This window comes from Phalacrocorax aristotelis, chromosome 8 (genome assembly GCF_949628215.1).
Source record: "Phalacrocorax aristotelis chromosome 8, bGulAri2.1, whole genome shotgun sequence".
Lineage (NCBI taxonomy): Eukaryota > Metazoa > Chordata > Aves > Suliformes > Phalacrocoracidae > Phalacrocorax > Phalacrocorax aristotelis.
Genome location: NC_134283.1, coordinates 25,877,264 through 25,890,507, shown reverse-complemented (window position 1 = coordinate 25,890,507; position 13,244 = coordinate 25,877,264). Strand labels below are relative to the sequence as shown.

Here is a 13,244-nt window from a genome sequence, read left to right as displayed (position 1 = left end):
ACCTTTTTCACTCCATAGATACTAGTTTTCAGAATCCCTCTGTAATGACGTAAGATTATCTTAAAACGTAGAAGTCTAAATCTTATTTATCCCTATGTCTCCATTCCTCTCTTTAGAAGTGTGGGAGACTGGAATTTAGTTTTCTGCGCCACCCAAAGGACTTGCTGAGCCTTCTCGCAAAGCTTAATGCATCTTAAAGCTCTGTACAGAAAGCCCTGCATACCTGTTCTTGCACATGTCCTCAAAATGAACTCAACTTTCTCATAATATGGCTGTCAGAAACTTAATGCTTTTGGACTGGCCTGAGGGATGCAACAGTAAAGGTCACACAGTCTAAATCAACATGTTTATTTTCATGTAATGTTTTGTTTGGGGCACTTTCTGTCCATGTATTCTTTGAGTATTCAAAGGTTCCTGCAAGTAACTGGAAATGAAGGTCTGCAGAAATGGAAGATTTTAGCTTACATTTTGCTAGATGGAATTTGGAAGTGTTATACTTTCAAGCTGTAGCAGTTTTGGGTAAGAAACGTGTCTTTATGTAGGTTTCAATTGTTCCGTGGAAGGTGGTTTTTTTTTACTAAAGTATACAATAATATAGTTGGAGGAGAAGATCCAAAAGCAAATTCCATGTAGGTATCGTTTGAAGAGCACTAGCTGTTGTAGGGGATGATTCTTTTCCTGTTACTTCTTCTTTGTATCATGAGGCATATACAATGTATAATAATTTGCCATTTAAAAATGAGACTATATTTGGTCTTATTAATAGCTTGTTCAGTTGTGAGTAGATCACCCTTCCTGAAATGCATCTTACGAAACTTTTATAACATTGGACATAATCATGTTTTATATAAACACCTACCTTGTTTGCATGTTAATAAACTATTTTTCTCTTGTTTCCAAAAAGTTATGTGTGAAAAACAAACTGCACACTATTGCCAAAAAAACCCCAGTGTTTTTTCCTTCATTTTAGCTGTGTTCTGAAGTTTCCCTACTATCCATATACTTATATTTTTGAGCGTGTGTGTGTATATATATTGCTATGGAACTATAATATGTTTAACTAATCAAACTCAAATTTGATTTAAATTTAAATTTACAAGCACAAAAGGCCACCAAAATATCAGGAAGAAGACTGTAATTCAGTTTTTATTTTCTCTAGAATTAATGTGTACACACAGCCAAATTAAGTATAATACAAAATTTGCAATGATACATAATATTGGTATATATTTTGCATACACAGAAATTTAGTTAGAAACAAATCTGAAATGACTAACCATGTCTTGGCAACAAAGTTGCTTCATTCTTGTCACTCATTTTTAAGACTGACAAAATGTTAGACTCTCCCCAAAACAGCAGACTATCAGTGTACAAGTAAATTGTGCGGGTATGTTCTACATCAGTCAACAGATTCAGATTTTTTGATTATTTTAAAGCAGAACACTTTTAATTTTAATATTGTCAGGACTAGTCTTCTAAGTCTTGCACTGTCTCTAGCCATGGAACTAGCTGTATTTCAGGCTCCTAACATGATCACTGAACATGATCATAATAAATACATTTCTATATTTTTTTTAATTTGGAAATTACAGAATCATAGAATCTGTTGAAATTAATTGTCAACAGTTGGAAATTAATCTTCATTATCCTTATAATGAAATCTTGTCAGAGATTTTCCTTAGAAAAGTCCTAAGATTTTTTTTATATTTTTTTTTTACTTAACTGCAACACCTTCCAATGTTTTATCTGGCCTTTGTCACCGCTCCCAAAGTTTTCCCTTGGACCTTGTGCCTTTGGCCGTGTTAATCTTTGGGCTGGGCCCAAGAATTATGTCGTTGGTCTTCCCCAAAAATCATGAGCCTAAATCTGTTAACTGAGTATTTCATGGTCAGATGGATGAAACACTGGCAGACTTCTATCCAGTCCACCCACTCTTGTGACAAGTATATGCTGTATAGTGTTTTGCTTATTGTGTTTGACTTAGAAAAAGAAAAATAACACCTAAGTATTTTACAAAGGTCTGTTCTAGAGGAACGGCTTTATCAGCCTTACCTTTACTGCCTAGTTCATATATCAAAACCATAACTATGTGAAAATTATGCATTAGAAATTTTGCCAGTTGCAATGAAAACCAAATCTTCCGTGCATTTTTCGTCTTTCATGGTTTCTTATATATAAAATTTTCTTGCATTTCCATAGTAGATTTTTGGTACGAGATATACCTGTTAGAGTATATTTTGTGAGACAACATAATAGGAGACTTAGCTTATGTGCATAATGGAAGTTTGATGAAGTTTTGGTCTTATTTATCACAGATGGAAGAGAGCACCTTCTGGGTTGTAGTTTATTGCTGAAGTGTTATTCATTTATATTGTCTCCAAGAGATTTAAATGTATACATGTAAATGGGATGGTATTTTAACAAATAAATAGCAAATAATTAATCAGAGCAGTATCAGTAAGTACCTGGCTGCCTAACACCTTGTTTCTTGGTGAATGGTAAAACGGTAAGATTTAGGGCTGTTGTTAATTGGCACCCCAGAAGACTGCTAAATCACCTGCCTTTGCTTCCTCCAAAATGTCTCAGTAGTAAAAAATTGTTACTGAAAAAAGATGCCAGTTCTACTTACACTGCTCCCTTTATCTTTATTTTCAGTCAAAGATTGATTCTGTGTCCCCCCGTGCCCGTCCCCCCCTTTATTATTTACAAAATTTGCCTTGTAAAAGTAAATGCTTTCAGGAAGTTCAGAGAGATTAATTTTTAAATTTTTCAACTTTTCACCTAGAGACATTTTTGACACTTATCTTTAACATGGAAGAGGTTTCTTGTTTCATTTTTAAGACAGAATGAGTTATAGTGTTTTGATCTGAGCGATGATTTTGCAATCTCCTTGAGGAAAAAAGATATCTGTACCTGAAATTACTAGAAGGGAGGGCTACCTTTAAATATCATCAATGTAAAGCTTATCCAGATTTGAAGACTTACCAATTAGAATTCCCCTTAACTAATATTTAGCTCCACCATTGTCATATGTTCTTGCAGGTTAAAAACCAAAGATATAATTTTTCCTCCTTCTGTGTATGTGCATCACTCATGGTTTTGGATTGAGGGCAAAAGTCTCATTTACAGGAAATCACTTGAAAACATGACTAACCTTAATATTTATTTAAGTCCTATTAAATTAATGAAACTACTTAAATAAAGTTACAAGCTCATTTTTTGAATCAACTCTCTTTTTACTGTTTATGGTCAACTATATTTGCTGCACCAGAATGGAAATAACTTGTACAACATCAAAGCCTTACTTAGATAATTTATTCCTTCCACTTTACTAGAGATTGCATTGGACTGAATTATCTTGGCCAGAAGTGAAATGGAGGACGTTTTTCCATAGAATCACAGTGTACCCTCTATTTCTTTTTCTTGGTTAGTTAAGGTGATTTATCCCCCTTTACTGCAAAAATCCCAGGGATGTTTTTGCAGTATTTTAGAAGAGGTTTCTGTAAGGTTCAAGCTGAGGACAGGACACCAGTAGGCCATTTACCATTTTTTCCTATTCTCTGCCGTAATTCAGTCCTGATTTTGCCTATTTCACTTGTTGGCTTTTGGTTTAGAACATTGGATTCTGTGCAGCAGACTTCGCCTGTTTCATTTCAAATGGGCACTTATTTTCCAGTGTCTTAAGTATTGAATCTTGTGTGTAAGTAATGGATGCCAAAAGAAATTATATGTTTTCAACCATTTCTTCAGAATCCTGCAATACTTACAACTAAGTTATTGATGTGTTACTAATGATAAGGATCAAGAAATCACATATATTGGGGGTAAAACTGGATGCCTAGAAATTGAACTACAAGTAGTTGGAGCAGTGTTAAAGCTGTGTGTCCAGATCTTGCATTTTCTCTCACTTTCTTTTTTTTAATTCTTACAGGTCTCTTTTTTTTTTGTTGATTTTTTTTTTTTTTTTGCTTAGATTTTTAGGCTGTAAAAGGCTCAAGAACCTAAAGAAAATCCTGGTTGAATTTGCAGAGTTTCTCTGGATTTTTTGACCTGAAACCAAACAAAGTAACCTGAAATTATGTCAACCTAATTCTACTGTCCTCTAAATGCATGCTTTACAGCCTGATGCAAATCTTAGGTGTATAATGCAATCCAAGGCAATGCATGCTAACGTGGTTTCATAAAGAGTTACTGCAATGCTGGCAATAAATTCAATTTCGTACAGACAACGTAAATGCAGTATTTGTTATTCTTAAGGACGTTGTTTCACATATGGATGTTTTGAAATATTAGGCAATTGTGCTTTCTGAGCTCATATAGCTTTATCTCAGCAGGCTTGTTTATCATGTCAAAAATGTCTGTATAGCTTTAAGCAGGTGCCATCTGAAAATCATTAATGCTTTTTTCTTCCAGAGTGAACCTAGCAGCAGCTTATACAGGACTAGCTACTTTCCACACATTACCTTGTATAGTCAGTGCAATCCTAATCAGTAAGTAGGAACTTGCTGATGAGGTGGACGAACCCTATTATATGTAAAGTGCACTTCGTACTATCACCTAATCTTGCCAGAGCTACTGTGACTAGTCAGGAGTAGGATGTCACTGGTTTTCCAAGCAAGCTCAGCTCTAAGAGGTGGGAAACTATACTATAGATAATACAAGATCTTTATCTCTAACAAGTTAAATTCTACGTATAAGCATGTCATGTTGGTCTTCATTGTGAAAGGGATCTTTATTTGTGTCTTCAGTTCTTAAGAATGTCAGTTCACAGGACCTATAAATGCTGAGACCTAATCTCGGGTGTTAATCTTTGTAATAGACTGGGTACTTCTGTTCTCCCTTCTTGGTTTAGCTCACCTTATTTTGCTTTTGACTCGTCGCAGCCCTACTTAACAAAAGGATATTTCTTTTTAATTTATAACTGTTTTGTTTCACATGGTTTTCCCATCAGAACTTCCAGCCCTACTGTCTATTTTATCCATAGATTCTGAGCCATTTTCCCCTAAAATGAGCCATCAGTACCTGCCTGTGATTGAAGAGTATAAGTGAAAATGAACAGTATCTGAGGAGTAAATGTGTCAATATAATATCTTTTCAATTCATCAATATAAATTTACATCCCACTTACAAAGCTGAGTTTGGCATAACAGTAGAGCATAATCACCAAGCTGCTGGTTTACTAGATGTTACTAGTTTCAAATATCTGGTCATCCTTGGAGGATTCCTAATATACATACGTGTGTATGTATGTGTGTAGGAGTTGTAATTTCCTGGTATTTTACAGTGGCTAATATATTAGTGTAAGAGGAATTCCTCAAGAAAGCCATCATTTTGGAGTTTCTAGATAGCAGGAAGAATATATAATGGTAACATTTCTACACTACCCTCTGTATTCCCTTTGTCTGAGGCCATCAGAAAGGTCATGGCCTCTTTCAAGGCTCCAGAGTCAGCTTTTCCTCCAGTTGACCTGGACCTACCAGTGAATATCATTTGCATCATATATTTTGTCATCCACCTTTAAGATTGATTTATGAAAAACCCATCCTCTTGCATGGTTGCTGGGCTCTGGTCATTTATCCTCCACTTCTGCTTTCACCTTTTATTTCCGTGGTACTTGTTGCTGCTTTTTCTTCATCTTCACATCCTCCCTTCCTCCCTTGTCCCTGGGAATTTCTCCATTAATTTTGAACTTTCCTGTTCACCATAAAGAGCCTAGTTCTATGGTTGAACAATTCTTCAGCACCAAGAGATCTTTTTAACCTTCTTCCACCTCCTTTTGAAACCACTTTTACTCTTATTTCCCCCCCCCCGAATAATTTTAACAATTGTTTTCATATCATCATATCTTCCTTGGTCAGGTGACCAATTGGAAAAAAATACATTTACATCACAAAGTTATGTTACCTTGAGGAGCAGGGCAAGGCAGTAATAGCACCTCTGAAGCCAGAATGTACTTATGCGAATTGTTGGCTTAGAGGTCCCTATACCTTCTCATTAGTTGTCCTATTATTACCCTAGAGTGCTTTAATTTTACATGAAAGATAATAGCTGCCTTATCTCTAAGGAAACTGGTCTTGATTTTATTAACTTACAGGACAGAAGAATAATTGGCACATATCATTGTCCAGAAATGTATTCAACAAAGGTATCTTTCAATGTTTTCTAATTTTTTTATCCTCAGAGACTTAAAATTCAGGTCCTGACTACTTATGGTCATTAAAGATCCCATGGCACTTTTTTACAACATGGTCATCTCAATGCCAAGCATCTGGCCAAATACCAATTTATGTAACTGTTCTGCTTACCTAACGTTCCCCACCACCACTCACCCACCGCATAGTTTCAATTGGCTACAGCATTCTCCATTTCCTTGACTAAAATATAGTGTATTGTTCTGCACTGTCAGTCACCACATTTCGCCTCAGAGGTGATTGCGCTTCTCTGGAAGTGAAGTGGTTCTTTCTAAAGCTTGTAAAGCGCTTTGGGATCCTTTTGAATGGGCGGTGCTCTGTACAAGAAATGTAATTCATTATCATTCGATCTCAGGCTTCATTTAGTTACAAAAGCATGTTTAATTTAGAGTTGGGCGAACCTGCTTGGTGGAAATAACACTCCCAGCTCTCACTAATCTGAGAGGAAACCTTTTGTCAAAGATTGAAAATTTAGGTTAATTTGTTTCTAGGGTTTTTTTGTTGTTACTTGTTTCTTTGTTTCTTTAATTTTCACATTCATTTGTACTTCTGGATTGGAACTTTGGGGCTCTTCAGATTGGGAATTCAAAATACTATGAAAAATCCACTGTTCCAGGTACAGGAGAGTCAAATTAGTGTTCAGGAAGCACCTGAACTTTGTGGTGCTTACCTGGCTATTCTAACACTTGAAGGTTCGCCCATCACTAATTTTTACTGTATTTTACATTATGTCTTTTGAAAAAATCTTGGAATATTGAAAAATGCTGTGCTCCAACTCTAATATCAGTGAGAGATGTGCAGAAGACGACACTTTGCCCTAGAAGATAGTTTAGAATATTGCTAAACTTTTTTTCTGCCCAGCATCGCTAACTTTACTAACTACTGCCAAAATTACCAGATATCTGCAGCAGTTTGATATGTTAAGAAATTTACTGAAATGAGAACACAAGTGACAAAAGAATCAAAGCAAATAGTTAACTGAAGGTGTGATATCATGTCGCTAAAACATGTCTATATCTAACTCCAGTAGACTAAAATAACTTTTCTTGCATTTGTGTTGCATAGGAAGTGTACGAGTGTGTAAAGAGCACTCAGATTTCTAATATCATTGCAGATCAAAAGGATAAAATGCTTTAAGTAGATTCATCCTAAGAAGATTAAAGATGTGAACGAATTTGCTGGCACTAAGGTCTTTCCAAAGATAGTATCTTAGAATGGGCAGCGTTTAGGTGAAAATAACCCAGGCTCTGGGCTAAGGGGTAACACCATTACATTAGTGGATGTTATGTCAAACTTCCCCTGATGTCATTGGATCTCAAATTTTTATTATTTTCTTAAGGCTGAGTGAAACTATGGAAAATGTAGCTTTCAAATGGCTTTGCACCCCTCTTGTAAGATACTTCCTGTATTTGTTTTCAGATGTTCTTGGGATCAGTGAATGCCAAGTGCCTATAATTGCTTTTATTTTCAGGATACTGGAAGTCTTATTATTTGTCTGAGATCGTATAACAAAAATTACAGCCAGTTTTGTCTTACCCCAAAAACCACAAAAGAATTTTCTAAATAACTACACTCATTATAAGAAAATGTTTAAAAGCTCACTTGAGAAGTTTCATAGATCTGTTTGAAAGGTTTTACGTATGTTTGCTTTTGTTTGTATCACAATAGCAGAATACTCTTTTTGCCTTAGTTTTTGTCTAATGGAGATGAGAACTGATTTGATTGCCTTCCTAGCTAGAACAGTGTTTCCTCAGCATTCTCAGCATCATGCTACTGAATTCTCAAAAGGAATTTTGCTTGAGTTCCAGCTCAACTTTCCCACTTCTCCAGCGCTTCTCAAAAATGAATGATTTCCCTACCAAACTAGAAATTTCAAAGATTTCGTATGGCTTTGATGAAAAGCAAGCAAAAATAGATCGTTTTGGCTGTTTCACATTGAGTCATTACATTTAATCTAAAACTAAAATATAATGAAACTAGAGGGGTGCAAACTCACATAGATAGGGGAAAAAAAAAGAGAGAGGGAAATCTGGCATCTCAGTGATGCCACTTTTTATGCATCACTTGAACAGGTGTAATCACTCAAATGGCAGTGTTTCAGTAGGTCTGAAGTACTTTTCTCACTATCCAACTTCCCAGTTCATAATATTGTGCAGTGGATGCTACTAAAAAGCAACTGTTTTCAACCCAGTTCTCTCACCAGGCCATGGGAAATATTATATAGTTGTGGGGGTTTTTTTTGATAATGGCAAATACATTGCTATATTGGGTGGTGCAGCGAGGTACCTGCTGCTGACTGCTGGCTTCTAAATACTACAGAAAAGAATAATGCCATATTATTGTTTAGAAATCCACAACCATCACAGTTTGTGTACTTTCAATAATTGTAGTATATATTATGTACATTATAAATGAATAATGTGGATGAGTTATTCTTAAAGGAGCTCTGGGACAGTTACGTCTCTTATTTGGCCTGGAGTAGATCTGCACTACCATCAGTAAGTCAGCGTACATAATTAGCTGCTCATTAGCTATTGTTGCTTTTAAAGTATTTCTATTTAAACATAATCTGTAATCATAAAATTCAAAATATATACTTACAGGGAAGGCTGAGAGAATTAGAACTTCCTAATTAACCTGATATTTGTTTTCTATAAATGGATTATTTTGAAATTCTGCTACCATACTTCAGATCTACTCCAGATTGCTTAAGAGTAGAATTTAGTTCCTCATCTTTGAAGTCCTCTTAATTGCTAAGGGTTTTTTTTACAACATTGCATTAATAGTTTTTTAATTGAACTGCCTTTAAAAAAATACATCATAGCCAAAGCTACCCATTGAAACAACTGTTGAATGTACATTTGATGTGATTACACTCTGTATGTGTTTTTCCTTGCTCTAAATGGCAGATCTCTGCTATTCCAGCGTTCAGGTCTCCACAGCATGCACTGTGCTTCTGAAATTCATTAACACTGGGGGATGGAGTTTCCATATAGGTATAGTTAGACTAAATCTGTGCCTTTCCCCAAGTAACTAGCATATATTCCTGTTTGGAATATAGGGACTTAAAATTTGCATTCTCTTGTGCAGTGCCCTGGGCCTCGTTTTATAGAGGCAGGGGGACATTGTGAATACCTGCAGTTTTTGTCCGAGCAGAAGCTTTCATTTGAAAGAAGAAAACCAGAACAAAGCAGACCCTTTTCCGTTTGATTTCCCTCCAAAAACCCCAAAAAGTTCAATGTTCACCCAGATGTCCTACCCAGCAGGAGAATCCCACTTTCAGGAGCTAGGCATGTATTCCATTTCCAGGTATTGCTTCTGCTCACTGAACATGGGGTCTAGGGAAATACCATTTATTCCATTACACTCTACTGGCTTTATCGCTCCTTGAGTTCACAAATAAACGGCAATAAATGTAGTTACAGCTATGCTTAAAGTCTTTTGGACAGGCTGACATCCTGTGAATTAGTTATGTTAGATCTAGCCCTTGTCAGCATGGCTTCGGTTTGCAACTGACTGGGTTTCCTTTCTCTCCTGTTAAATCTGCTTTCTTATTTTTTACAGATGGATCCACATGAAAATATTTTGTTGAGCACACTCGAAATTAAAAATGAGATGGCTGCCTCCGAGGCTGTGATGGGGCTTGGGGACCCTAGAAGCACTATGCTGGCCTATGACACTTCAAGCATCCAGTACCGGAAAGCTGGCTTACCCAGACACAGCTTTGGTCGCAACGCCCTGGAGCGACACGTGGCACAGAAGAAAAGTAGGCTACGGAGACGTGCATCTCAACTGAAAATTACCATTCCTGACTTGACTGATGTAAATGCCATAGATCGATGGTCGCGCATATTCTTCCCTGTTGTTTTTTCCTTCTTCAATATTGTCTATTGGCTTTACTATGTGAACTAAGAAACAAAGCCACACAGGAAGCAAGAACTGGATTTCTCTTCAAATCGGTTGTACAGCCAAAAGTGGGACTTAGAAAAATTCTATTCAGGACAAAAAGTTATTTTAAAACACCTTAGTTGCTGGCCCACTCTATGGTCTGTTTTTATAATGTTTTGGTTGTATCTATCTGCTAAATCGTAAATATGTTAAGTTGTAGTATGGACATATCCCCTCATCAAAATATAAGTGCATTTTGAGTGTGAAGGCAAATTGGATTTTGACAATCACTTCTGTCTCATTGTTCCTCACTTTTTTTTTTTTTTAATGGCCGTTTGAATTTAGTGATACAAATTACAGAGCGGCATTTGAGAAACAAGTTCAAGTTTCAGCAGCAGTACATACCTCTCCCAGGGATACTGCATATCCGAGACATGCAGCTACACTTAAGAGAGTGTATTAAGTTGTTATCATGCTTGTGAAACATATACGCTTTACCTTTCAAATGTGTAAACTTGAAAACAAGTAGTGCCTATCATCTTTACAAGATGACGAAGGTCAGAGGTTTCCCAACCATATTCAGGTATGTCCTGTTACTTAGCGAAAGAACTAAACCTTTGACTGAGAATATTAGGGTTGGGCGTTTGCACAGAAGCTGAAGCAAGAAGCACTATTTTTGTCTGATTTTTAAGGAAAGAAGGTATGCTCACAGTCACAATGACTGTAGTTGTGATCAACAGAAGAATGTAGCATTGGTGTAAAAACACATCAACCCTGAATGGGTAGATATGCTGCTGTTCTGTGTTGGGGAAAGGAAATCATCTGTCCAAAGTGCCAAAATTGGTTGGCCAAATAGTAAATATCTATCTAGGTGGCTGAAGGAAACCAATGGTGCCCTGCCTTTCTAGGGTAGGGATTGCTAGAGAGCAATTATAAGAGACAGGGCCAAGGAGAGGGAAGGCTACTTATATGTAAAAGCGTATGTGTGTGTGTGTGTATATATGTATATACACATATGCACACGCTGTGCAAATGAATGTTGTCAGTTATAGTAGGTACCTTAGTCTGAAATACTCGTGTGGAGCTGTGTGATTTCTTCCAAGTTTGCAATCTTTCCAGTGTTACGCTCGCCCCTTGCTGTTATGCTTAAACACTTTGCATCCAGTTTGATTAAAGGTATCGTCCCTCTTTCAGCACTAAAGATTCGAGCGTATGTACTTCAGTACACAAAATACTGATGGGACTTTCTCAGTCTGGATCAGGCAATACCATTTCACTTGTTATTTCGTTTTCTTTAGTGCACTGTTTTAAAGGGAAAAAATTGGTAGCCATCACTTCAAGACTTTAATTGCACTCTTGGATGTTTTCTGCTTTAGGGTGAATTCCATTGAAAAACCAGTAAATTTCAGTTTTGCTTTAGGAAACTTTTTGAAATTGAAGGGTTTTTTAAATCCCATAGAGCTTTTCTCTTACAGGCAAAATAGAATATATAAAAAAATAGATTTTTATAGGAAAAGTAGAGTTTGCCATTTAGTCCCTTGTGGGACCTTTTTCTTTAATGAAAAAAAAAAAAAATCTAAGAACTGTATAAAAAGAATAAATTCTGGATGGCTTTTACTAAATCAGATCCCCAATGGTGTTTGACCCAACATATTTCATAAAGCAAAAGCCACATCTGTTGTATCTATGCTACCTCCCATCTGCATAAAAATTTTTGAAAGAAACAAGAATTCCAGTATCTTCCAAATAGCAAAGGATTTTTTTTCAGGCAGATACTTTTTCCCCATTTAAGTATTCCTTTGGCAATACTTTAAGAGGGCTCTTAAGAATATTTTTGATAAAATATTTTCTTTGAATTTTTTGTTCCTGCTTGAGAAGAGGAATTTTCTTACAGGTTTCTGTGTTTTGGGGGGTTTTGTCCCCATTTGCAGTGAATGACAGCGATAGAAGGAAAACAGTTCTAGGAACTAAATAGGCCAATTTTCTGACTTTGTTTTGAGCATATCATATTTTTATTTCTGCTTCAAATGGGAGACAACAGTTTTGAGCCTGAAACGGGATTTGCCAGGCATACACACCACCTCTAGTTTTCAAGGGAGTTGCATGTACGTTCGCGTACTGCCTCCGGGTTCGGACTCTGCAGTATGTAGAGACAGGCTTCCACCATGTGATTAACCTTCCAAGTCAAAACGTTGTTTTTTGTTCACATACTTCATTTCTGCCTGCATTTCATGCATAATGCAATAAGCTTTGTAGATGCATTTGGAATTTCAGCTGATAGGTATGAATCATGTTGGAATTTTTTCCCAATTCTAAGAAAAGCAGCCACATCAAAAGCCAGTGTTTCTCTTCAAAGTCTGTTCTTTAAAAATGGTATTAATTATCATAAATAAAAGCAGTCTTATAGTATTCTTCTGTACAAGCTTTTCTTTCATTTCACAAATTGCTGCCAACTCCTTTTTTATTTCACAGAAGCATAGTGTGAGTACAGGGAGCTCACAGCCTGTTTGTGGCTGATACACATCAAATATAAAACCTTACAGAGAATATGTTGACTCTCTGCATTGGTTTACTGCATCAGCTATTATGAAAACCATGGAGAATGAATCCTAGAACTGCACATTAATTTCCCTGAAGTTACAGTACAAGCCATAATACTCTCTGATGTCGCCATTCAGAGTGAAAGAAAATGTCTGGTTTCTGCTCAGGTGTCCACTAGGAAAGATACATTATCTGGGGGGAAGGAGCACTTTCAATTTTACTATGTCCTTCTGGTTATGAATGTGATGTATAAAATTAGTGAAAGAGAAGGATTCTATCATTTTGTACTAAGGCTTAACACTGTGATACAAAAAGATGGGGGTGAGAAAGACTGGTGAGGCACTGTCAAGGGAAGAGTATGACCCGAGCCCAAGGCGAGCACTTTCTCCTCTTCTGAGGTACTGGAGTGAAATTGAGAAATTATGCCTATGTACGTGAGATGCGGGGTTTGCTGTGTGTGTTACCCTCCAGGTAAACTAGAACAAATTTTCCTTTAGTTCAGAATTGACCGAAAACAAATATTCTAGATCCTTTTAATTGTGTTAATTATTGTTAGTTTCAAAAAGCAAAGTATCAAAGTTCATAATTTAGATAAACCTTGTAATATAATTATAGCTGCACATT

General features: G+C 36.4%; 1 protein-coding gene across 2 annotated transcripts in view; it reads left to right on the top strand.

Moving 5' to 3' along the window:
• The window catches only part of GABRB2 (gamma-aminobutyric acid type A receptor subunit beta2), a 170,906-nt gene extending 158,426 nt beyond the window's left edge, over window positions 1–12,480 (top strand). Inside the window, exons 10-11 of one of the 2 annotated variants that reach the window (XM_075102104.1) lie at window positions 6,095–6,145; window positions 9,756–12,480. In XM_075102104.1, coding sequence (XP_074958205.1) covers window positions 6,095–6,145; window positions 9,756–10,103 — 399 coding nt within the window. In that variant the 3' untranslated portion in view covers window positions 10,104–12,480. The remainder of the gene's footprint in view (window positions 1–6,094; window positions 6,146–9,755) is intronic. The other variant, XM_075102105.1, reaches the window with a different exon arrangement.
• The last annotated feature ends 764 nt before the right edge of the window (window positions 12,481–13,244 follow it).